The following is a 25,973-nucleotide window of genomic DNA, read 5'->3' as shown; positions in this document are numbered from 1 at the left end:
TTCGGGCCAAGCAGGTGTTCAGTTGAGTTGCATCCAGTGATTTAGAGAAGCATGTCCAAGCCATTATCCTCTCTTCATCCATGCCTGTCTCAGCAGATTCTTCTACCCTGCCAGGATTTTACATTGTCCTCTGCAGCTAACAAGGACAACAATGGAGCTGAAGTTTTTGTGAGTGGGATGATTCAAATACAGAGAAGTCTGTCAACAACTCCTGCGTCAACTTTTTTTAAAACCATGAGTAATAAACTGATGCTAACTGCTTGATTTTAGATCACGGCGAAGCACCAAAGATGAGCGCTCTATTTTAAGAATTTTAGACAATGAGAGGATGAGGAGGCAGATGAAGAGCAACTAATGGATCTGTTCAGAGCTGATTCACTCATGGATGCCAAAGAGATGGATGCCAACATTTGGCAAATTTACTAAAATATTCTTCTTATCATGTGATTTGTTCAGCTGCAATATGCACATTCCATGAATGATATGTGAAGAAATCCAGTTCACTGTTTTCGATTCTACTGCCGTTAGTATCAGTGCAATCAAAAATAATGGAATACAATGACGGAATATTACAAAAAAAACATGCACACTTTTTAAATCAATCATTTATAATAACAGGGAAGCAAAGAATAAAACAAGATCAAGATATAGTTTTAAAGACATAAAGGTCAGAGTGATAACATCAGGACACTCCTGCTTGTTTTATTTTTCTTAAATAAATCAAAATCCTTGGACTTTAACTCCCCCCCCCCCCCCCCCACTCCTCCCTGATATGGTCTGTATCAGTGTAACTTGGAATACAACTGTCCCTCAAGCATTGGATGGAATTTAAAACAGGTGCTGCACAATTGGTTCCTCCACAGCAGGGGGGGGGGGGGAGAGAAAGAAAAACAGCCACCCCTGCAGGAACATAACTGACAGAACATCACATTCTCCAGCCAGCTGTGTCCTCATCCAGGGGATAACATACAGTCCTGCATGCATGCAGTATAATAATACAAAAGAAGAAGATCATTTCATTGAACGCAGCTTTAAATAAACTGATTGGGGCAGTGTAGTCACAAGAAGAAGTGCTAATAAAACAAGTTAAAGAATATTATTCCTTGACACCTTGTGTGTTCCTCAAGTGGCGCTATAACATCTGGCACAGATTTATACACTGACATTCTGGCTTGAGATTCAAAGTGTTTTTTTTAATTGAATCCACTCCACAAGTCTGTGAGACTGAAATGTCTTCTGGCAGGAGCCTTCAGATACATACTCATGCTGCTGTGTCATGTGACCTCATGTGCAGCTTGAAATAGTTTTTCCCCTGTTTTTTTTTATTAATTCAAACTAGTGTAGTCTGATCCTAGAGACAGAAAACAACACGTTTAAGCAGGCAAAGGTGAGCAGACGTTCTTAAAGCTGCGTTCAATAAACGTGCGGAGCTCACAGTGTGTTTTATTGTGTTTTTGTGCCTCTTAATCCTGACTGCTGCCTCCCTTCCATCGGTCCGGCCCTGGCCACAGCACATACCAGCAGCACACTGAACCTACTGCTGTGTAACAATACACACATTCACATCCCACAGACAGCAAATTGCTTCTCTCATTCCCCCACCACGCCCTGCCTTCGTTCTCAGCCACCTGCAAAACAAACTGTGCTGGAAATTTCACTACAAATTACCCTGTGTCTGCCAAATCCCCCCGGGAGCGCAGGAAATCAAAACCCTGGATCTGCCCTGCCCCCACAGAAACACACACCTTAGCCTCACTCACACACAAACTGTCCTGACTGCAGCTCGCTTTACCTGCTAAAAACCACGTTTTATCTTGAATTAAATTCAGTTTGATGTTTTGATGTGCGTTTGAGGTTGTTTTTTTCTACTTGTAACTATTACAAGTGAAAAACAAAAAGCCCTAATAGGAGTTCCCACTTTACCTTTTACCAACACTAGTGTCATGAATGCCCTGTACTTCTGAGGCTTTAAAGCCAACATGACATTGTGAAACTTAGCCTCTATTCCTGCTAAGAAAGAGTGAAAACTGAGACCTGTTTCGCTTCATGGGAAAATCAAAGGAAAGCACATACCTTAGCAGTGAATAATGATCAACATCATGCCCAGCAGCAGTCACACATTGCTGGTGCCGCAGCGCCGCCTGGTGAAGGCGCTGAGTAGCTCCAAATGGACAGCAGGAATGTCAGTGAGTGTGTGTGTGTGTGTGTGTGTGTGAGAGAGAGAGAGAGAGAGAGAGCGAGAGAGAGAGAAAGAGAGAGAAAGCAAGTTAATGGCCGATGTGCCAGAGAGATGAGTGTTGAAAGCTCCTTGGAAAAAGGATTAGGACTGTTTATGTTGGCCAAGTGGCCCACTGCCAGCTGCTCAAGTGTGCAAACTTCTTAAAGCTGCAGAGCTTCGGGTTGGACATGAATCTTTTTTCCCTTTATTTACCCTCCACCCTCCAGACTGTGTGGATGCTTGTGCTTTGTTCACTCCCTCACTCCCCCACCACCACCTTCAACCTCCACCTCTATAAAAGCTCTGCTGCTGGAGCATTTCTGGGACAGCACCCCAACAAAATTCACCCTGTGTGTGTGTGTGTCTGTGTGTGTCTGTGTGTTTCAACACACACCTGTTAGATCCATTTATTTCTAAAAATACAGGCAAAACTCACCCTAACAGAGTTTGTTGGTAATATTAAAGAAAAATGTATCAACCATGGGGTAAGGTTCTGGCTGGATGCCACAGCTCTGCGGCCTGGAGCTACATCACAGCAGAGTCTGTGAGCCGAGTGGTTATGAGACACGGGTCTCAGGTCATGGAATAATAAAAGGCAGCTTCGGCAGCTAAACCTTCAAAAGATGCTAATATAGCTTCGCTAGTTGGCTGCAGGAGTGCTGCTTAAGGTACTCCTACATGCATATTCAGGATTTCACTTATATATCTATTCAGCTGTGCTGTCAAGCTGCTTCAGGCGGTGGTTAACATTTCTTTTAGGGAGTGTGATTTTTTTTGGCTTTGGACATTGGGTACAAATTGTTGCATTACAGCAAGCATCCCTGGGCCACACACACACACAGAATTTCCTATTAGTTTTAGCTGTGCTGACTTTGTGCTTTGACTTGAGTATGGAGAGAGAAAGAAAACACTTACTCTGGCCGTGTTACAGAGCAAAGTCATGTTTCACTTCTGCTGCATGGTTTGTTTTATTTATACAGTCACTGTTGATTTATAGATAAAACTATTCATATTTCAAGCACTGACTGTAGTGTTCAAATTAAGCTTTTTATGTATTTATTAGATAATGTTACAGCACTCCTGTCATAATGCAGTTTATTAAAACCTGTTAATTGTGCTCGAATAAATACTTAAAAAGGAGAAGTAATTCATCAAAAGCTGAAAAATGTGTCACACCAAATCATGAAGTCCTCTTTACATGTGCATGCTGCCATCTTCTGGTAAAAGAGGATATTGCAACTGATAAAATGTAGTTGAAGTGTTGTATATTTTCTATCAATACAGTTTTATCAACAAGAATATTGATCAGAGGAAAAAACATACACACACAACAACAAGTCACAGTATACTTTATAGAGTCACACTTTGTATTCCAACTGTTTGAAATGCTAAATAAGAACACTTTCTACATTTGATATTGGTTTACAAATTGACTGGTTATGAATATATATTCTATCTCCATTAAATTAAAATACATTAAAAAAAGTGCACAAGCCACACAAAGTCATCAACCGTTGACGTCGTACAAACACCAAACAAATTCTGACGATGACAGTTTAAGGCACTTACTCAGGCAGAAGCAGTGTTTCTATCAAAATGCACCATCTTGTATTTTACATATAACAAGATGGTGAATGAACATATACAATGTACCGAGATGAAGAAAAAAAAACTACACCTGGACATTGCTACTGTAAACATAGTCACACTTTTTGGCACCATCAGACACAGAAAAAAAAAACAGGCACGGATGCAGAGCGAAAACTAAACAACAAATACACACGGTCACTACAAACAGAAGCACACACACAATGCTCATGTGCAGGAAAGTTTAACTGCACATCTTATTGATAATAGAAGGACATGGATTATTTATTTTGGGCAGAAGTTTAAGAATGACATCAGAATTTATGCTGGTGTTGTTTCAGCATGATGCTGTTGAAGTCAGCCAATGACATCCTATCCAACACCCCATATAGCTTAGTTTACTGTCATTTAAGGACAACTATGATAATTCTACTATAATTCCCTTTCTAATGCACTAATGCAATTAAGTCACATGGTGAATTTGTACCCAGTAAAGTAAAAGTTTGTTTTGTTATATCTGACAATAGTAGATATAAACATGTGAAATGAAAGCTCCACTCTAACACAGAGTGGTAGTGGGCTAGTGTTAGTAGTAGCTTTGTTGACCTGGCATTGGTACACACGACAGCTTGGCAGGATAACTAGTGGACTGTGGACAAATGTTCCATGTGATTTGATTGCAGTGGGTTCACATTTAGTGTAGTACTGTACGAGCTGTCCCAGACATCCACACAGTAGACTGTCGATTGTTATAAAGAAAAGGTTTAGGACACATAGTGTGAGTAATGTAAGGTTTTCATAAATATAATAGTATGCAGCCATTTTGCTATTTGTCTCAAGCATCACAGTTACACTATAATAACAGGTAGAATTCACTGCTGGTAATTTAACACAATGTATTATTGCACTGAGGTAAAGCTATTTGGCTTTATTGTGATTGTCAGCTACATCAGTGACCAGTGACCAGTCCTAACCATGTTTTATCCTGGCTCTCCTGCACCAAGGCCTGTCCCAGAGGCATTTGAAGAGTTAAAGGGCCCATGCAAAGCAGCACTTGCATCTGTTGGTGTGACGCCTCCATTATCTTTGGTTTTGAAATAAATTACATAAAATAACGGCAGGACAATACCTATCAGCAGCATAGCAACCACAGCGTTCCACCACTGGATCCCCCAGTCTGCACCATGGCTGGTGAGGCGCTGTCCTCTGAAACCCGACCTCTTGGCTTTCTCGGAGTATTCCGAGAAATCCTCATCTTGATCCGCTGTGGTCTGAATCAGCTGCTCGATATCGTTGTCCACCTCCATTAAAAAGTGGGTGACCTCCTGTAGGTGCGGCTGGGCTCTGACCCTGTCCTGAGGCTTTTCTAGTGAGGAAGATGAACGTGGCTCATGAGGCTCACTTGCGTCTGAGAAAGTCTCTGTTAAAAGGCTGTGTTTCTGAACTGGTATCTTGATAGACTTCAGTGCAAACAGATCTTGTTCCTGCATTAGGTTGTTGACCCGCTTTATGTCTGCCACCTGTTGAGATAAACGGGGATGCGGGGGAACCTTTAATGACTCCTTTTTACAGAAGACAAAATATAAGCATCAGTAAATTTAAAATATCTTACCTTACAGCCATACTGCAGAGCTAGCTTGTTGAGGTTATCACCTTCTAACACCTCCCGTTCCAGCAGCTGGACATTCCTGTCATACTTCTGATCCTGGGACGCCTGTGGCTTCATCTCCATGACGCTGAGCTCCTTGTCATCTGACGACACAGTGTACTCATTTGACCTCCTCTGGAACATATATACCTGGCCATCTGCGCTGGCATGAACGTCTACGGGGGCCTGGAAAGCCCGCGGCCCTTGCTCACCCCTCCACATGATGACGCAACCACCTGAGGGACGTGATACAGACAACACAGTGAACAGGTTCATATATATATATTTGCACCACCATGTTATGACATCCTCAGGGGTTGTTTAAAATGGTTACATAACATAGTTTGTCCAGGAAAGCACACTGTTTCTTTACTTTGTAGCACACATACTGTCTACTTCACAGCTGAACAGATGGTATGAAATCATACATACATTTGTTAACTATTTTTATATTTCTTATCAAGTGTGAAGTATAATCAGAAAACACTATTTGCACTAATATTTAATTAATAGGTTTACAAGGGATGATGGTCTATTTTGATAACATTATTTGCATTCATTGGAGAGTTTCACTAATTTGTACTGTAAAGCGGATAATACATCTTCATTCATTTGTCTGTTGCACATCATTTTATGCGCTTTATGCTCAGTGTAGGTTTTGTGTACTCATTCAGATGCTGACCGATAACTCACAGAAGAAGATAACTTACTTTAAACATAATCATAACTTATATAATTTCTGGGTTGCAAACCAAGCTACAACAGCCCTGGTGCTTAGTTTGTGAAAAGGGCATTTCCTGAAGAAGAAAAATGCAAGTTTGATTGCTGCAGCTGAAGCATTGCTTTGAATGCTGATGTGAAGGATTGCTCTGAATTGAAAAACGTACGGAAGAATAAAAAAGAAGAAGAAGAAAGAGGGTGAAGAACAATAGTTTGCCTATCAACGGCAATCAAACTAATAAATATACAAACTTTACCGTAAAAATAATGTATCAATAGGCACGCTGTGTGCATTTATGTTGTCGGAGCTTACAAGGAGTACCTGAACGCAGCACCAACTTGAGCTAACAAGCTAATCCTAATGCTAGCAGGTTAGCTTTAGCTTTTGACGTTCGGCATGTGTTCACCATCTATGGACACCGTGTCAGAAACCAAGTCAGATTAACTTCAGCTGTAGTTACAGTTAGACTACGTGTGTGACAACATGTGAATGAACGTTACTTACAGGATGCACACGTCTCACAGGCACATTCAGTCTGTTTCCATTTAGTTATCTTACCAAAATACTTTGGCGACTATAAGCCACCGCCTTCCCAAAACACTCCCCACAGCTGATCTTGTTAGCATTACAGCAGCAGTGTGGCTGTCAGGCTGTTGGCTACTGGCTAGCCCACTTCTTCGTCGTACTGTAGAAGGTGTTGGCGTGAAGGATAAAAAAATGAGACACGCCCTCTGGTGGTTTGCAATGATACAACAACAACAACAAAAACTACTACCAGAGGGGGTTATGTCAAAAGAACTCTCAAAAATAAATTATATTTCTTACCTGAATTTCCAGTGGATACAATTTTTAGGTTATTTATTGTATACAACATTATTCTTGTATTTTGCTTTTTGTGTTTGCTAGCATCATTTTGAGCATACAATATTGGCATTAAGCATGTGCACACTTTGCTTATTAACACCAAACCACTGAAAGTGAGGATTCTGATTTCAGTGGGCTGGTGAAGGTGATAGAGAGTGTAATTATTTTCAGTAAAATGAGAGGAAAAAATGATTAATGGTGTGTTCCATTCTGTGACCACTAGATGTGGCTGTTGAACTTCATATGGTCAGGAAGTCACACGCCTGTTTTGTTGTTTTGTTTTTTGTTGTGATTGGGAAAAGTCTTATCTTGGGGAATTCATCTTGATAATTTGTTTTACAGCTGGGCTTAATTGTTCAATGGACAATAGCCATCATAATGCTTTAATAATAGCTCCATCACTGAACACAGCCTCTATAAATAAAGTTTGTAATCTGTCCCTCATCCTGTGTCCTGTAGTAGAAATTATTTCATCACAGTTACTTAAAAAAGCAGGATGAGGTCAAACCATTATTAGTCATTTATTGTTAATTATTCAGCAGCTACTGGATAACATTATAAACTGTAGAGTCAGCTTTATAAATATTGAAAAATGAATGAATATGTTCGGCCTATGTGCATTACTACATTTGATCTGAGATGAAACACTCGGGTTTTTCATACACACACACACACACACACACTTGTTTGGTGGCCCATATATAATGGCTGAGTAGCATGGCTAGATGTGGCCTCTTCCCTCATTACTAATCAAGCACATTAAAGTCCTGGAGGTGGTTCTGAGTGTTATTTGCATTTGGTCGGTGTTTACTGGAGCTCTTAATATAAGGTCTAAGATGTGTCTATGCAAGTGAAGGAGGGTAATTAAACAAACCCACTGGAGTTTGGACTGATGAAAGAAAGAGGAATATGTACCAGAATAATAGAGAAGAATGATCCAAATGCCAACTCTTCAGTCAAAAATGGTGGAGACTGTGTTATGGCATGGATGTGTCTGTCTGCCAATGAAACAGGTTCACTGCTGTTTCCTGATGGTGTGACTGCTGGTAGAAGCAGCAGGATTCATTGTGGAGTGTAAACATCTGTACTCTCTACTGAGATATAAATGGTGCAAATATCATATCATATCATAGATGATGACCCAAAATATTCAGCAACAGCTACCCAAGACTTTCTATACTCAGTCACCTGATCTTAACACAATAGAGCATGCTGTCCATTTACTGAAGACAAGAGACTGACGAGACCCGCAAACAAGCAGCAGATGAAGGCAGCTGTTTTAAATGCCTGGCGAAGTGTCTTAAGGGAGCAAACTCAGCATGTGGTCCTGTCCATGGGTTCCAGACTTCAGGCAGTCATTGGCTGCAAAGGATTTTCATCCAAGTATTAAAGGCAATCCTTGTTTGTAATTAAGTTAGTTTGCCTCATGTATGACCCACCAATGAAAATTCCTGAAACCACATCCAGCTTGTAACCTGAATCCCACTGATAATAAAACATACATTTAATAATAAATTGCTTCAAGCTGTGAATTGTTTTCAGTTAACTTTTTGTAGTCTGCCTGTCTGTCAGTCATCCTGTCACACCCCTACGCCTGTCTGCGCCCTCGTGTGTCTTTCTACGGAAGCCTATAAGTCACCCCTAAACAGCCCGCATTAGTTTTAATGGATGTTGCGACTGATAGTGCCAAACTTTTATCGAGTCCAATAATCTTTGGGACTCGATAAAACACGATTCTCTTTGGGACTCTAATTATAAATGCGCGTCCGACTCTAACGTCAGTGGACGTAGTTTTGTCTGAGAGGGATTGAAATGAAGCGAGTAGTTTGCTAATCAGTCCGTCAAACACCTGTATGCAGGAGCGCAGGTAGAGGTTAGCTCAGCTAGCCTAGCTAACAGCAGCCGACATGTTACTGCGCAGGAAGTCCAGCGGTACGAAAGTTATAACGTCACTAACGGGCCATCATAATTAAAAAACGGTATACACACCGAACTATAAAATGTTACCAATATAAACAAAGAAGACTTATGTATGTACTCATGTATAAAGAGCACAGTTAGCTTTATGGCTAACTTATCACTTGGCTAGCTTAAAAAGTAAACACGTGTTTACTGACATGTTGTATGCGTTTCCTCCATTTTAGCTGTAGTGGTGGTATTCTGTCATCATTATCCCATAATAAAGAACATAAAAGTCTGTGACTGGGCTCAAGGTTCATTTCTGCTTAGCAATTTACTTCATTTATTTTTATTTAGTAAATTTTACCTCCAATTTCCACACACCGAGGATTTAAACTTGTTTAGTGTTTGGTAAAGGAAATCCATCTTTACTAGGTTACATTCACTTAGATCATTTTTTAAGGATCATCTCATGCATACAAGCTGTTGCTCCTTGAATATCATCACAGATCCTGAACCCTTTCTCTGTTCTCTACAGGTAAACATCTAAAGGAAGCCTAAGCATGGAGAGAAGAGCAAAACCTTTAAGGTGAGAATAACAAATAGTTTTTGTAAAATGTTTTCAAATATGGCTTACATCTCTTGGTTTGAATAGCTTCTCTAATGTTTGGCTCTTTTGATAATTCAGATTAAGATGTAACAAGCCTCAGCTAGAAAAAGTGCACCATGATGATGAGAGATAAAGGTGTATTGTAACCATTCAGACTCATTGGAATGGTTAAATTATCTTTGATGCCATGTACCTAAATACTCTTTGTAAAGTAAAGATCTTACTGTGTGTGATAGTAATAAATATATCACATATACCATATGTGATTGGTGAGGCAGGGCAACTAACTAACCAAAGTGTTGATGCTGGAGAAGGTTGTTAATTGTTAGGCTGCTGTGTGTGAAGACTCATGGATCTGCACAGAAACATACAATCTGGTCATGGTTCAGGCTTGTTTTCACAGTCAATGCATAGGCTAGAGAAACCATTAACCAATTAGAGGTTGGTTAGTGTTGGTATTTTGAATGGCAACTGTGTCTGTGTGTAAAGCGTGTAGCTATAGGGACTGGGTCCCTGTAAAACTGAGCATAAATGAAGATATGTGCACACTGTGCTGATTAGTGCAAAAACCAAAGTGACCATAGGCCATCGAAATATAATAAACACATGTAATTTTTGTTCTGCAAACTACAATTTGAAGATGGTGCTTATGGATATACTTTCTGTGTCAAGAGTGAGTTGATCAAGATAAAGAGGGAAACCTTGATTTTCATGAGACGAACCGTGTGCCGTCATCATGCACTATAAAAGCACTTTTTTTTTTAAGCTTTGTCAAGGATACAGCATATTTCTTACATTTAGTGGTTGCAGTCATGACTTTTATGAAACGTGATGTGTGTTTATATTATTTTTAGTCACATTTGATCCAGGGCTAAGCTACAAGCAAGACTGGTTAAACATGAAGTTAATAGCAGTCATGCATATTCTAGTGTTTTTTTTCCACATATGCATACCCATTCAGCTGGAAACCACAAATGACCTCCATTTGACTCCTTTAACAAGACAGCGTAGTTGACGCAAAAGCAAATTTGATTTTTTTTTATTTAAGAATATAAACCAGTCTTTAATTAAATTAATTAAATTAAATTGTTCAGTGGTAATTGATGTTATGTGCTTATATCTTTGGCCCCTTTTGACCATGACTGCAGAGGAATTACATTTGTTATATTCTCTTAGCACAGCCTTACGTTAAAGGAAACCTTACTGTTGACTTCATTGTCTCATGAAGGCAGCCTTTGCACTTGAAAAACTGAATGATGGTAAAGTTAATGTTGCCTTAGAGGGAATCATCATATCATTTACATTGCATTCAGATTCAGTGTGTAACGCTGAACGATGATCAACGGAGCGGCATAATATTTCAGGGCCACTGAGCAACTTGTACAACTGACAGAGATAGAAAGAGAGAAAATGGAGAGGGAGGGAGAGAGAGGGAGGCAGGCAGGATAGAGAAGTAGGGCTAAAACCATGTACACTGCACATGTTGCCCACAGAACTGCAGAAAGGACTTTGCTCTAAATGATTCAGAACATAGATGAAATATTTACTGAGGTGAAAGATTCATGTATGCCACATTTATGAAGTCATTGCTATATGGCCACATTAGATCATGTTCCAGTACTGTGTGAGATTATTTCATTAACGTTTTTTTTTTTTTTTTTTTTTTTTTTTTTTTTACAAATATGTCTGAAGGGACAAACTTTTCAAAAAAAAATGTACAAATACTAGTACAGTTGCCTTGCTTTGACCTCCTGAATGAAAAAAAATACTAGAGATACCACTTTTAGCTGAGTGTGGGGTACCCTTGTGTGCTTTTCATGTGATAGATTGTTTTAGTTGGTACAGACCAACAGATTTTATAGACCATTTTTATTTTCTGATATCCCAGTGATTCTTGTGTTATTGACACTGTGTTGACTTTCTATCAACAATGTCCTCAGATTTGGAGGATTTTCAGCATACCACAGTAATTATCTTCATTGCTATTGAAGTGTTGACACAGGCTTGATTACACCCGATTGCTGATTGCTGCAAGAAACATTTGATTATTTGTCTTGCAGAAAATAGAGCATAAGAATTTGGTTTCCATGGCCAGGGTGGATGCTGATGATGAACCACAGGTAACTAGACGTTTGTCTCGGAAATCCATGGGGGCCCTGCAGCAGCCAGTGCTGGGATACCAAATTGAATCCTTAAGCTTTGGGTCATGGCAACAGTTCAGATGTTTATTGATTAAATGTCAACTGCCCAGGTGAATGTGATTCACAACTCAGCGGAGCCTAGTTCAACAATCCATCAATGGCGGGGGACACATTCAAACCTACACATCACTCGTGCATGCTTAGATCCTGTGTTGTAATGTAACTACAGTCCTACAGTGTGGGGATGGCTGTGTGTAAGTCAGCTGTTCTAGAAGTCCTATCAAGGCTTAATGTTGAGTTTATTAATGAACGTGGAGTGTTCAAATAAAAAAAAAAATATATAATGCTATGTTGTTTTAGGGCAGGGGTGTCCAAAGTCCAGCAATTGGCCCCCAATTGGCGGCATCATACACATTTTTTATCGTTTAATTTAATGTCTTCGAGGGGACTGTTGGCCCTTGGACACTTTTAAATGATCAAATCTGGCTCTCCCTGAAAAAAGTTTGGACACCCCTGTTTTAGGGGATTAAAGGTAAACGGCTGTAGGTTTTAACTGTCCGCTGTGTATTTTCAGTTTGTTAGTTTTCATAGCTTCAATGATTGAGATTAGAAAGGATGACAACAGAATATAAGGTCAACTATGGCTCTGCGAGGACAGCAATAGTTCAAACGTGTTGCCTAAAAAAGCAATCATCCTTACTTATGATGGTATGCTGCTCTGGGTACAATTTCAGGCAATGAAGGCCTTCATCCAAGGGACTGGGGGAGCATTTTGCTGATAGTTGCATTCCAACTGTTGTGGGGTATATTAATTTGGATTCTGGACCCTAAGGGTGACCCCTCACATGAGACAGTGCTCTGGCAGTCCTGGTCTTCATGCAGGCCATGAGCGTACAGTGACACATAACCTTGCCCTGTCACCACCCTCACCAGTGTGTCAGCTAACATTACTGTGATTGACGTTGAGCCAGCATTCCAGTCCTATGAGATCTGGGGCTCTGTATAACCTCGCCCTAGCTGCGTACCAGGGCTAGGACATTTGAGGCATAGTAGTGGATCATGATGCCATCTGTGTTTGTAGCTTGTACTTTGGTTAAACAAGGGCATAAGCTTTTGTAACCTTGTGTTAATGCGCATTATGTCAGCCAAAACATTTTTTCATGAAGTTTTTGTTAAGTAACATCTTAATGCTGCACTTAGAATCAGAATCAGAAATACTTTAGGGTTCACCTCTTCCCACCTCTCAGTCACTGACAAGATGGCACTGGCTGGTACGTTGTTTATTTGTCTTTAGGTACAGTCTGTACATTTGGTCCTTCAAGGAAAAGCCATAAAAACCCAACTCTATATTATTTGGAGACATGGAGCGTGGTTTAGTCAATTTCGTAAAAAAACACACGCTTTTGCACGTATTGGTTGTAGGTCTCTTTTTTATATATTATTACATATATATATTGCATCTCTGTGTGGTGAGGATTCACAATATTGAAGTTTTGCAGTTCGGGCTTGTTGTTTTTGTTCAACTCATTTTGATCGACCGAATACTGATGTTTTTTTCCCCCACCTTATTGCAGAGAACATTGAGCCTTTCCTGTAGTAGAATTGAAGCTGATTCTAAACTGTAAATCAAATCTTTATGCTCTAAGCATCTGAAGTAAAACCATGAACCTTAAGCGAAATCTGTAGGTTAGCTTAAGTAGACCGCTAACCTAACCCTAAAAGTTCTTGACAAAAAAAACATTTTACAATGGGTACACAGTTAATTGCAGGCTTCTGAAATCATGCCTGCTGATGTTATCTTTTATTACACCTCAGTGCAAGAAAACACAGAGTTAAAAGGCCTCATGTAATGGGCCATGTTGGGAAAAACTACCATTCTTATATTGCTTGTATCCTCTTTGTGAGTTCAAACTGCAGTCGCAGGCATCACAACCTTTGCTGTGCTGCTTCATAGAATGAGAGTTTACTCATGACCATGGGATTTTATTAATTCATGTCGGCTGTGTTCGTTTTATGCCTTAGTTGAACCACTACAAGTTTCTTGCCATTAAATCACTCCTGGAAATGGGAAGAATGGGTGCATTTAAATATTGATTGTTGTATAGAAGACTGTGGTTTTCAAACAACATACATGTGGACATGTGTTGCAGTATAAGTGTTGTAAGGAACAGCTGCTAACTTCCTAGGAAACCATGCCTCTCACCGAATTTGGGTTGCCCCAACAGATGCCTGCATTAACCCTTTTTTATAACATATCCAGTCATTTTTTTTTTACAATGATAATGAATAAGGATTGACAAAACGTGCTTGTATCAGTACAGTAAATTGTGCAATGTCCAGGACAAATTCTGTAAATCAGTGAATTCCCTTCCTTTATTGTAGTCCAGCTCACTGATCACAGCGATGTACTGAGACTTTATCTCATCTGAGAAGATAAAAACTGGCTCTTGGATGGAGTAGATGAAGGGACATGTACATTGTCAGGTTGTTTTTACATTCACAAGACTGGCAGTCAGTGACCTCAGAATGAACCATAGTAAAACATAGAAAACTAACTGTGGGGGCGGGATGATATGGAGCAAAATACAGTGTCGTAATCGCTGCACAGTAATCCAAGCAATCACTGTGACTGCCAACCACAACTAAATATAGCTCAAGATAAATAGAAATCCTAGTGATATGATACCGCTGGATTAAAAAAAACAACTAACAGCGACTACAAACACAAACAAAAGAGCACAAAATGATAACTTATATTACTTCATTGTTTTTTAGGTATCTACCTGTGAGATCAGAAATGAAGCATAGTGGCAGCCATCTTTCATTTAACAGGGTGTTTTAGACACTACATTAAAGAACAGTACTATATTAACCTTGATGAAGCACATCTTCTTTCTCTTCGTTGGTCATCCACAGGGAAAGAGAACAATTAGGGCCAAAAAAAGGAAATGGTCAGCATCAGGAAACAGTACTGTTTCCAACTGTGCTACCCCTTTGCCACTTTTTCCAGAAGACAATAAAAGAAGACAGGCAAAACTGAGAGTCAAATCGAAGGTTAATTGGAGCCAGGGAAATGTCAACCAATTTTACCGATCACCCACAAGGGATATGCAGCCCTTGGTGGAAAAGATGCCAGAATATCTGCACAGTATATTAGCTTCCTTTCTATAATGGCCTCCTGAAGAGAGCGATGATGACATCTTTTCAGCACTCCGTTTCCCCTCAAAGCATTTGTGTGTGTGCAAAAGGCAAAGTGTGTGTGCTGGAGTCTGTGTACATGTATAGATGTGTTGTATGCTATATGTCAAAATCAGTATTTTTATTGGAGATACAAACGCCCTGGAAACAGACAGGTGTTGGCAGCACATCTCTAACACCTCGGTTGTCATGGCATATCCATCCCCTTCAGTAATTTTTACCGTAACTTATGGTGGTTTGACAACTACAGTGTCTCATTTTGGGCCTGGCTTGCTGTGTGCTATAAATATGACAAATCTAATAGTGAAGATAAAATAATCCTTATGTTTTATGACTTAAAAGCAGTTTTTGAAACGGCTGACCTGTGAGTGTGGGTTCTTGTTCATGTGTGTGTTTTTTTGAACGATAGTTACAGCAACCTTCACAAATGAAACTGAAATCTTCAAAGAATTAACGTTTTTAGGGGTCAAGCTGAGAGAGAATGTCAGCTGTTGATAAAATGAATTGGCCTGATCTGTGGAAAAATGAGTACAATTACCACTTAAGGTTTGGGCATACTTGACCCACTGACGTAAAGCCAGAATCATTTTTGATCCTTCGTAGGAAAGAATTTGTCTTTTGAATGTTACCTCGCTTTAGTGATAGATTTTACTGTACTTAAAACCTAAGTGTGACCAGTCTGCTTATCCACTATTATTTGAATTAACTAATGCTTCAGCTTGTTTGTTGCCTTTACTAAGTAATGCTCCAACTGACCCAGCTATCGCTAACATTAAATCATGCTGTCAACTCTAAAGTCTTTTTTGTGCCTTTGACAAAGGGCAACTTTGCCTTGATCTTCCTCAAAGGACCATAGAGCCTAATTGTAATAAAAGGATTACTCTCGGTATAAGAAAAGGTGATGTAGTCTAGTCTTAATTGGTGAGCTCCCTTGCAAAGTTGATCTAGTCTTGAGGCTGCCAGTCAGCGAACTGGTCAATTAATCTTTCCTCTCTCGTAATGAGGTGGGGGATTTCAGATGGCTGGTCCTTCACAAAGACAGACAATGTGCCCAAAGGATCTTCTGTCCCTGCACCAAGTGACCTGACAATTAAAAAATGTACCTCCCTGCTTCCCCTACCCCACCAGGTGGCAAATTGGTCTGACCCAACATCATATCAAAAGGACAAACCATGACTTCAAATCAACTTCAGAGCCACATAAAGGGACAAAGGGCAGTATCCTCCATGAAATGAGATTGTTGTATTAAGGCTTATGGCCTGGTATCATTCTGCCTTCCTCATTTTTGAGGAAAATGAAAAGAGACTTGTTGGATCCTCCCTGCTGTGTTTCACAAAGGTTTACCCTCTCAGAGGCAAAAAAATGTGTTGTCGCTTGACATTAATTTGATGATGCGGATGTGACAGTGGAATAAGCTAAATGTTAAGGGTTAAATGTGCTTGACCTTGCATTGTAGCAGGCTTTAAATCTACTTAGGGAGAAAGAGGATAATAGAAAAGCCAGTCACAGTCAAAGGCAAAATGTAAACCAAGGATCAAAACCCTGACATTTGACTTTTACTCACTTGCTCTCTACTCTATGTATTTTATCTGTGCTGATAGAAAAATCGCAACAGTGGTCAGCTGTATGATAAAGAATATTCGCTGTACCCTTTTACATGAGTACTGGCGTTTGTGAATTTGCATGTTTTTACCAATAACTAGCACCACTCATACTTTTTGACCTTGATTAATATACCCTGTTACACTGTAAAATAATCCCCATAATAAAACCCACAATTATTTTACTAGTGCAAATTTAATTGTTAAAAGGTTAACTGAGGGTTACCCCAATTTTATCTGGTAATCTAAAAACCACTAGAGAATTTGTTTTGCTTTTAGTAACTTAGTGAGTAGCAGTCTCTTGGTTACAGCTCAGTGGTTAAACATTAAGGTTGCTGATGACAGTTCACTGTTGACTGTCATTTGGTACAATCCTCAGTGATCCATGATTTTACCAGGTGCTGCCATGCAGAATGGTGTACAAACTAGAGCTTAGTCCACTCATTGCTCCAATATGACCCCTGACATTTTGACGTTGTCTGCCAGACCTTGAACACCACAGAATTTGACATTAAGACCTGTTTAGGTGCATTGGTTTTTCACAGGCAGTTCAGGCACATGTCCAGATATTTAGGACAAATAAGAATTGGGGAAAAATAAAAGTGAATAATTCATTTGATGGGCTGTAGGCTTCTTTTTGTCTACTGCTGCTATGACATGTGCTTCCTGTTTATCAAGTCTCGAGAATACCGTAGTTAAAAATGTTCCGATTTTTCCAGATCTTTTTCATCCCAGTCATCTCACTACATCTTCGATGATGAGGTGTTTCTCACAGACTATACCGTCACACATTAATTTCACACATGAAGCTAATCTCAATACTGTGTTAAATTTTTGAAAATAATAATAAAAGCATCAACAGTATGTGACTATATGTCAGTATTGGCCTCAGTTGAGCTGTCATTGTGTCTTGGACTGGTGTCAGTGACATGCAAAGACTTTGCAAAGAACTGGATGAAAGGATGGATGGTTCTTAGCCAGTAGGTGGTAGTCATATGACATCAACGATGTGTTTTATTCAAAGGCTTAAAAAGACATTCAGGAGGGGACTATGATCACCTTAGCCACTGAAGTCAGCGTCACACACATTTGTGACACAAGTTAAGACTTTGGATTTGTAGTATTCTGTAACTTTATATTCAAGCACAAGCAACTTCCTTCAATTACATTAACATGTTGTTTTTCCACTATAAAGAACGTATAGCCCATGACATCGAATATGTCTAAACATGACCTTACTCGTAATAAATTTATGGTGACTGGATTGTTCAAATAATAAAAACCCCTGTGAGGGATGATTTAATAGTGAGAGTACCCTAAGTATGGGTCAAGATCAGAGTCAAGTTTTTTTGGCTCTGTCTTGTAGAGTGCAGACTCCACCGAGAGTAATTATTTGTGGAGGGTTTAGGGCCCTGGGGGTGACGGAGTGGGCGGGAGGGGCAGAGGGTGCGCTGAAACGGAAAGCACGCCAGTCCCACTCATGGTTGATGCTCAGTGAATCTGAAAGGTCATGTCATGTTTTCTGGCAATTGACTCGATTGGTTTGGATTCTGCAACATAAGGCAGGGACAGTGGAGTGGTGTGTGTGTGTGTGTGTGTGTTTCTGCACATTTGCTGGGAAATGTGCCCCTGGGTTATTTTTTGCATTGACCTTATTACCCCGTGCAGTGACGAGCTTGCCACAAACCTTGCTCCCTCTGACTCCTTACCACACAAACACATCTCGAAGCATTGTTAACATCCAGTATGTGAAATATATCATCCACATTAGGTCCAAAGCTTTTGTAATTTCCAAAATGGTCAACAAAAAAACTATTAATGCTTCAGTGTCACAATATTATGATACATATGACAATACATTTTAAATATGTCATTGTAAATACATATAAAATAGTTTGTGTGTGCTTGAATGGAGTCTCCAGCTCTTTGAAAGAACACGTCCAAAACAGTGTTACCACATTTAATTAAGGTTGATCGCAATCATCAAACACAGACAGCTTACAACTGGAAGCTAGAAGACATATTGGATGTACTGTGCTACAGTCTTTAAGGATTTATCCACTGATATGGTGTCTGCCTTGCAGCCATTCTCTCAACTAATTTACCAGAACAATGTAATCTTAACCTCTACCCTTTATTCATCATCTGGGAGGCTCAACTCAAGCGATAAACAAAAAACACCACCAGCATGGTGAAGGTTTCTATATATAGCGTGGAGAGGTGCAGCTGCACTGAGAGCTACAGAACAATGAATTTTTAAATGTCTAGTGATGCCACCATACACATTTTGTGTCTTTTTGAATGTGTCCCTGTTATGAAAAAAAAAATCCTGATCAAACCAACCAAAAGAGTGAGTTTATCCTCTGGGCATTAGCACACTACATGTAGTTTCACCAGTAAAGCCTTTGCCAGTCTACACTTTGCCATGCCTGCACGGTTGACTCCTGCACTGCAGCGGATCGGTGGCAGAGGTCCAGAATCACTTAGATCATTTTACCCGGGGCACAAAAGGGGCAGAGAGGAGCCACTGACCCTGCGCTCATCAGGCAGGGCTTTACGCCTCGCTGACTTCCCTAGTGTGACATTTCTCTTGTATTTGCCCCCTCCCAACGCCTCCCTATGTAACCACCACTGCAGTGCAGAAAAAGATCATTGTCTGTAGAAATATCAATCAAATGAACAGCAGCTGGGGTCAATCTGCTGTCAGTGCTCCCTCTTTGCTGTCCCAGCTTTCATGTAAAGTGACAATAATGACAGAATGTCAGAAATGTTACCAAATGTGATCACTTAACACAAGACGACACTTTGCGCTGTGGTGCTCTTAAACACAGATATCGTACCTGTCTCCCTCTCACCACCCATCGCTGGACCTTCACACACTCTTTTCGCTTCTCTTAGCATTATGTGTGTGTATATGTGTGTGTGGAGTCAAGCCCTCCCACCCTCCCCCAGAACAAACACACCCCCTGCTATGGGTCATACAATGGTCATGACATTATTAAAGGATCAATCGTGCCTTAAAACACTGCCTCTTCTCCATGGGGATATGTAGTAGAACAGATGGGGCTTATGCAGTGCGGCTTTAATATCTATTTAAAGTGCTTTAGAGACAATGATCTAATGAGACATTTACATTTTGTTCAGCTGGCTTGAGAAAGCTAAGACCAAGCTGTGATCCTGTAGTACCAGCATAAACATTTTTAAATTTTCTGTAGCCTATATATAAGGAAGAGGATTAGGGCCACTGGGAGGGGAAAAAAAGGTCATGGCTTCATTCTCAGAATTCTAAAATTCAATAAATTCAGAGAATTTTAAATTTTTTTTTAAATTCTGAGAAAAGTCAGAATTCTAAGAATTCAGTGGCCCTAATCCTGTGCAGTAATTAAATATATTATGGAATTTGTAGATGTTTTAAAGTAAATAAATAAATAAAATATTTTCTTGAAAAAGATGACAAATGAGAAAGCTGGTATTGTTAAAAAATTTAAGGTAATGCACTCTAAATGTTAAAAAATATGCATACAATAATATAAATAATTACTACTAAGGATATCATAAATGCATTTTGAAATATTAGAAATACATTATGAAGATGTCAGTGTCAGTTACCAGTGGATGAGGGTAAGGGTGCATTTTATAAAGAAAAGCTGCAGTAAAGTAAAAGGCCAGGACATTCTCTCAATCCATAAGCTGCTATCAGGGGAGTTGCGAAGAAGGGTAGGAAGGTAAAAGCGAGGACATGCTGTGCTGGGATCAACACGTGTCTGCAAAAGCCTGGAGGTTCCACAACAATCTGTTCCAGTTGGTTCACTCTTGTGCTGTGACCTCAATTTTTGACTGCTGTTGGAGCTTCCTTGCACTCTGGTTTGACACGAGAACAGTACAGTCAGCTCTACACCCGCCCAGCTGAGCAGAGGGGGGACATAGTGGAAAAGCTGCAAACAATGAAGCTGTGAAGGAACATTGAATTAATATCCGCTTATCCTGGGCTGCACAAGCATCTCCAACTTGGCAATCCTGTGAAATGACACTTTCAATTGGGGTCAATTGGACCCCTGCCTCTGGATTTCAGGCAGCTTCTCTGCCTAGGGGTAATCAAGGGCCATAGATATAATTAGAGTAACTGTAGTTCAAGCTGTGTAACTGAACATTTGAGTAACACTAGGGGTCAGTGAAAGTCCGTGCAATCATGTGCTGAAGAGACCCTTTTCAGCATCACTTTCAGGTTTAATCAGAGGATAGACTATGTTACGTCTGACCTATAGGTGGCAGTTAATATATTTACATTACAGTCCGGAATTACGCGCAATTTTGTTTGTGGCCCTTTTTTGACTACCACAAAATTTTTTTTTGCAAAGGTCAATGATCATAGCACCTTTTAGAGCATAGCCATCAAGTGTGTTTTAAATCTTCATGTCTTCTCCAGGCTCAGTTCATGTTGAAACTGTGATGGTGGGTTCTCATCACTGTTCATTACTTTCTCCACTCTCTCTCTTTCTCTGTGGCAAAGCAGAACATCTCAGCAGTGGTGACACGGTGGTCTAGTAATTATCTAATTGTTCGAGCTATGTCTTTCTTTGATTTATGGTCTTGTATCAGTGGCTGACCTGATTTATAATGAGGTTCCCCCACTTGTGAAAATATGAACCTGAATTATGTGGCACCAGTCCAATTATTTCTTTGTTCGGCTGAGGCTCCTGTCGACATTGACGGTGTGCATCACAAATAGCTGCCATTGAAGCTTTCACCTAATAACAATAATATGATCCATCATTTTAGATTGGCCCAATCACCCCTCCCACCATGTTAGCCACTTCATCTATCATTGTGTAGATGCACCCTTATCCCTAAAAATTCTAATCAGACATTTTCTTGTAATGGATTAATGGTAGCGCATCAGATTGGAGTTTTCATTAGGGTGTGTATCAATTTCAAATCTGGCATGTACAGTAGATGGTGTGATTGTCATGACTGTGAGACTGTGTGTGGAAAATCACAAGAGCAGCAGGAAAACACCAGGACGACACCTTCCATTAATCCAACAGGCCTCCTGTTATCAAGTTCAAGCCACAGAGTCAAAAAAACTGGTACTAAGTGGAGCAAGTTGCTTGGCACAAGGACAAAGTTGACAGAAAACATAAGGCCCCCACACACTGTCTGGACAGCAGGAGGCCGCACATACATGGGTTGAAGAATAGACCCAGCCACAAACACATCCACTATACAGATGAGCTGCCCCCTTCAAATTAGCACCGAGCACAGAGACTGCTGCTGGTGTCTGATGAAAAGATGCACGGCTGCCACTATTTGTGCCGCTAAGGCATTCATCAAATTAATTACTGGTGGATTCAAGCACCTCTCTGATACCTCTTTATTTTGAGTCCAGTAAATGGGGACTCAGACTAGTGCTGACAGAGAGGCCTAATACACCCAGTCTTTGGCTGCACATAATTAATTGAAATCTTTGCTAGTTTGACAAATTGGAATGATGAATCTATCTTCTATGAATAGCTTAAGAAAAAAAATGCATAATCAGTCAAAACCATACTGTAGATGCAACATCCTGCTCTCTCCGTCTCACTCACTCACTCTTTCTTTTGCTCTGTGCAGCATTGTATGATCCATTAGGCAGAGAAAGCATGGCTTGTTGGGGAGACTTCCCTTCCGTTTGCCACCTCGATTGATAACTTTGGCTTCTTACTTTAATAGAGCGGTCAAGGTGGAGAGTTCCTTTGTATAGTTCAATAGAATAGGGAGGACATAAATCAAACTGCACCTTGCCTCACCACAGTAAACATGTACTATTGTCTCTAATCTCTCACATCAGAAGAAAAACCCAAGTCAGTTTTGTAAATACAAATGAATAAGTGAATTACCAATAAAGTCCAATAAAGCAGCTTCATGACCATTTTATATAACCATTTTTTGATCCATACAACTTCCTGAATTTCCCTGAGGGACCTTCCCGAAGGGATTAATAAAGTATATTCTATTCTATTCTTCAATTTCTGTAAAATGTGAAAGAAACTGTAATAGTAACATATGACTCAACTCAGCTTTAAAGCAAATGTTTCGACCCACAATGCAACACCAAATGTACCAAAAAGAATCAAGCAATTCTTTTAAGAGTTGGTGGAGACTGCAGAAAAGTTAGACCTAAAGTCACCAGGTTGACGGAAACATGGAGTCTATGATGGTGGTGTGGTAGCCTGTGTTTATTTTAACAGTTATGTTTAGAAACAAATGCTGCAGATTCCCTCTGCTACTATTGGATCATTCTATCCAAAGTAATGTGAAGTTATAGTTAAAATTTGCCAAAACAAATTTTTTTAAAGATAGTGGTGGGCTTTAGTATACGATTTTGAAAATTTCAAGGTTACAATAAAGGTGTTTGTAGAGAGGGCAGCAACCTGCTTGAAAATGAAAGACACTATGTGCGCAGCACTTGCCTGAGAGTATGTGTCTTGTGTACATATATGTGTGTGTGTGTGTGTGAAGATTGAGAATACACTGAATGTGAAGGTTGCCGCTGTGAAGGACATATCTTGTCTATGGTAAGTAGTCATCCTTAATAGGTTTGGTTTGGATGTGAAATATGGGTGTGCCAAGTAGCTATGTGACATTAGTGTCGTCTCTAGGGAAAACTGCAGACTGATCTCAGTTCAGCCAGTACTGAGACAGGATAGGGGGCTAAATAAAGGCTCAGATAGATGAAACTCTACCTAAACCTTACAACCTCCAGACAATCATTTTCCTCCACCTTCTGTGATGTCCATGTTCATCATATATGTTGTGTGGAAATAATCCTTTTTTTATGTGCATGTTTTTTACTCTTTGTTTCATTGTTTTCATTCAGTTCAGTCACATTTGTAGTTTTTTATTTAGATACGGTGTAGTCATAGCAGCATGAAGTAGTGATGTTTGAAAGCATTTTAACGTAGACTTGGAATGAATCAGGTTATTATCATCATAACTGATGAAACAGCAATATACATTAAATTCTAATTAGAAAACAGGTTCTTTTTTTTCGTAATACATATGGAAAGTTGTATAGTCTTATGCAGTAATTACTGTATGAGTAATCTCTGTCGCAGTGAAGTAAAAGCCTTTGCGCCTTGTGTAGATTTCAACAGATGTTAGATGGTTGTACATGTGCCGTATGGGTTTTTTTTTTGTTTTTGTTGTTCTGTCCAAAGCCTGTAGTCAATTAGATAGAGGCCAACTTCTTATGATGATAGTTACTTTTTTTTTTAACAAGGATGCAGGAAGCTATGGCTTTTACCGGTTTTAAAAAGTCTTTGTCTGAATGATGTGGTTCCTTGATTGAAATCCTTGCCATGGAGCGTGACATGAGCATTTCCTCTTCGTTCTCCTATTATCAGCCAAGCCTGTGGTGCACAACCTAATCCCTCTTCATCAAAGTGGTGTGGGCAGCAGTCAGCGAGATGTGACCATCAATTAATCACCCACTATCCCCCTGACCAAGCTCAGGCCCTGCACAGATGTGAGGCCTCATTGGTTTTAAACACTCTCACTGGGAGATCTGCTGGAGATGCAAGACTGCCACAAACTGGCTTTGTCAGAGGGCTTCTGTGGACAGTGAGGCTGTCCTCACTGCGAGAGCCGAGCTGCTCTCAGGTCAGTGTGAGAGAGCACCATCAGATTAACCTCTGAACTGAGCCTTAGCTACTTCCCTTTTATAGTCCTGCTTTAGTAACTTAACTTCATTTTTAATGGAAAGGAATGCTCTGTTTTTTCGGTATGTTTTCTCTGAGAGTTAAGAATACCTAGAGAGCTCATTTACTCAGTTTCACTCTCAGGGTTTCACTGTTCTGCAGTTAAGCTGCTTTCTGAAAAGCTCATTGTCTTATTGGAAATCTTCTGAATATTGGATAAACCAATTTCCTCAAGCCAAAACCCTCCCCAGTTTCTCACACACAAGGGAGATAAAATGCCCGTGTGTGCACATACTTTTCAGTGAAACACAGGTAATGTCATTACTAAGAGCATTTTCATTCAGATATGTACTATGTACTTTAAACTCCAAATGCACTTTTTGCCATATAATATTCCATGTAAATTTAAGCATCTCCAGACCAGTAGCTTCGAGCGTTGCAGAACAGAAGGGTTGCAAAGTTCATAAATGAGTAAGAATCTCCAAATGAGTTTGGTGACCTCTTAAACTCCATGAAATTAATATAAGCAGACATCCTGCACGCTGCAGGCTACTGCAGAGCTGGGGAAGATCACTTAAGCTCTCTGAGTTCCATAAAACTTTTATAAGTTGACTTTCAAGACACATTGTAGCTGCTTATTGGTGATGACGGGGAGCAATATGGAAGCAAACAAACCTGCACTACCTTCACTTAACCCCTTCCTCAAGTACAAGGAAAATAGTGGCATCCAAACATGTAACATCACCCGTGGGTGTTGCACAGAAGTTCACCCCAAAAAGATTTCTGATTGAATTGCCACAAGAATGCAGGAGAACCAATGAACATCAAAAAAAGTGACACCTGTTTATTGGTGATTCATTTCCTTGTTTTATTTCTTTCAGTTAATTTCAGTAGAACATTAATTTACATTTGTAGTATTTTCCAAAAGAACCATGTTTTGAAGTTAAGTAATCAGATTTAGCTCTAGCCTCTAGAACACCGCTGCCTGTCTTCAGTAGGCTAAGGCTTATGTGGACAAGAGGGCCCCACGATTGTGGTCCTTGCCCCTATGGCTTGAAACAGAAACTGAAAACTGAAAGTGGTAAAATGCATCAGCAAACAATGTAACTAAGGTATGTTTTGTGTCAGACAAAGTGCTACTGTGTGCCTTGCAGCCAGGCAGAAACAGTACTGTGTTATTTTGTGTGTGTCTGGGGGTCTTATTTTAATTCTGTAAAGTACTTTGTGTTACAGTATTTAGTATGAAAGGTGCTGTATAAATAAAGTTTTGATTGATTGATTGACTATTTAATGTTAACAGAACAAGTGACCAAAAATGTGAGCAGAAAACCTTCATTTAGAATAATGTCAAAATAATAACAATAATAGTGCAGATGTTTTTTTAAATGTACAAATACTGATTTTACTGAGTTGTAGAATCTGTCCGTCAAGCCTTTTTCCTTAGTGATTTGACGTCAAAATAATATACACTCACATTACGGTGTTCTGTAACCTTTCCCTTGGAGCATCACCCTTGGAAATCACACATACCTCTTTACCTGATGATGCATTGGAAATCCTTCTAATTACTTCTGTGTGCCTGGGAGGGTATATGTTAACTGAGTGTATGTTAAACTACTCTAGCCTCCTTTACCATCATGAATCTTAATGCAGTTCTTATAAAAAGGTCCTGTTTTAAATCTCTGGTGTCCCAGAGTGTGACTCTCTAAGCAGCTGGTGGGATGCTAATCTGAACACGCCTCTGGAAGTTAAGAGGGAGAATTGGCTGTTTAAATATGATCAAGCAGAGTGACGCTAGGGGTGTTTCCTG

General features: G+C 39.9%; 1 protein-coding gene across 2 annotated transcripts; it reads right to left on the bottom strand.

Annotated features, from left to right (window-relative positions):
- Positions 1-3,550: 3,550 nt before the first annotated feature.
- lysmd4 (LysM, putative peptidoglycan-binding, domain containing 4) lies at positions 3,551-6,839 on the bottom strand. 2 transcript variants are annotated; one of them, XM_028432230.1, is made up of 3 exons: positions 6,733-6,839; positions 5,418-5,689; positions 3,551-5,325 (listed from the first exon to the last, which is right to left on the bottom strand). In XM_028432230.1, exons 2-3 carry the CDS (start codon positions 5,673-5,675, stop codon positions 4,786-4,788), a joined length of 798 nt encoding a protein of 265 aa, XP_028288031.1. In that variant the 5' UTR covers positions 5,676-5,689; positions 6,733-6,839; the 3' UTR covers positions 3,551-4,785. The 2 variants fall into 2 exon arrangements, with proteins under 2 accessions (XP_028288031.1, XP_028288030.1); XM_028432229.1 differs by having other exon boundaries at positions 6,679-6,826.
- Positions 6,840-25,973: the final 19,134 nt, after the last annotated feature.

This window comes from Parambassis ranga, chromosome 19 (genome assembly GCF_900634625.1).
Source record: "Parambassis ranga chromosome 19, fParRan2.1, whole genome shotgun sequence".
Taxonomy (NCBI): Eukaryota; Metazoa; Chordata; class Actinopteri; family Ambassidae; genus Parambassis; species Parambassis ranga.
The sequence above is the reverse complement of the archived record's forward strand: the minus strand, read 5'-3'. Positions and strand labels throughout refer to the sequence as shown.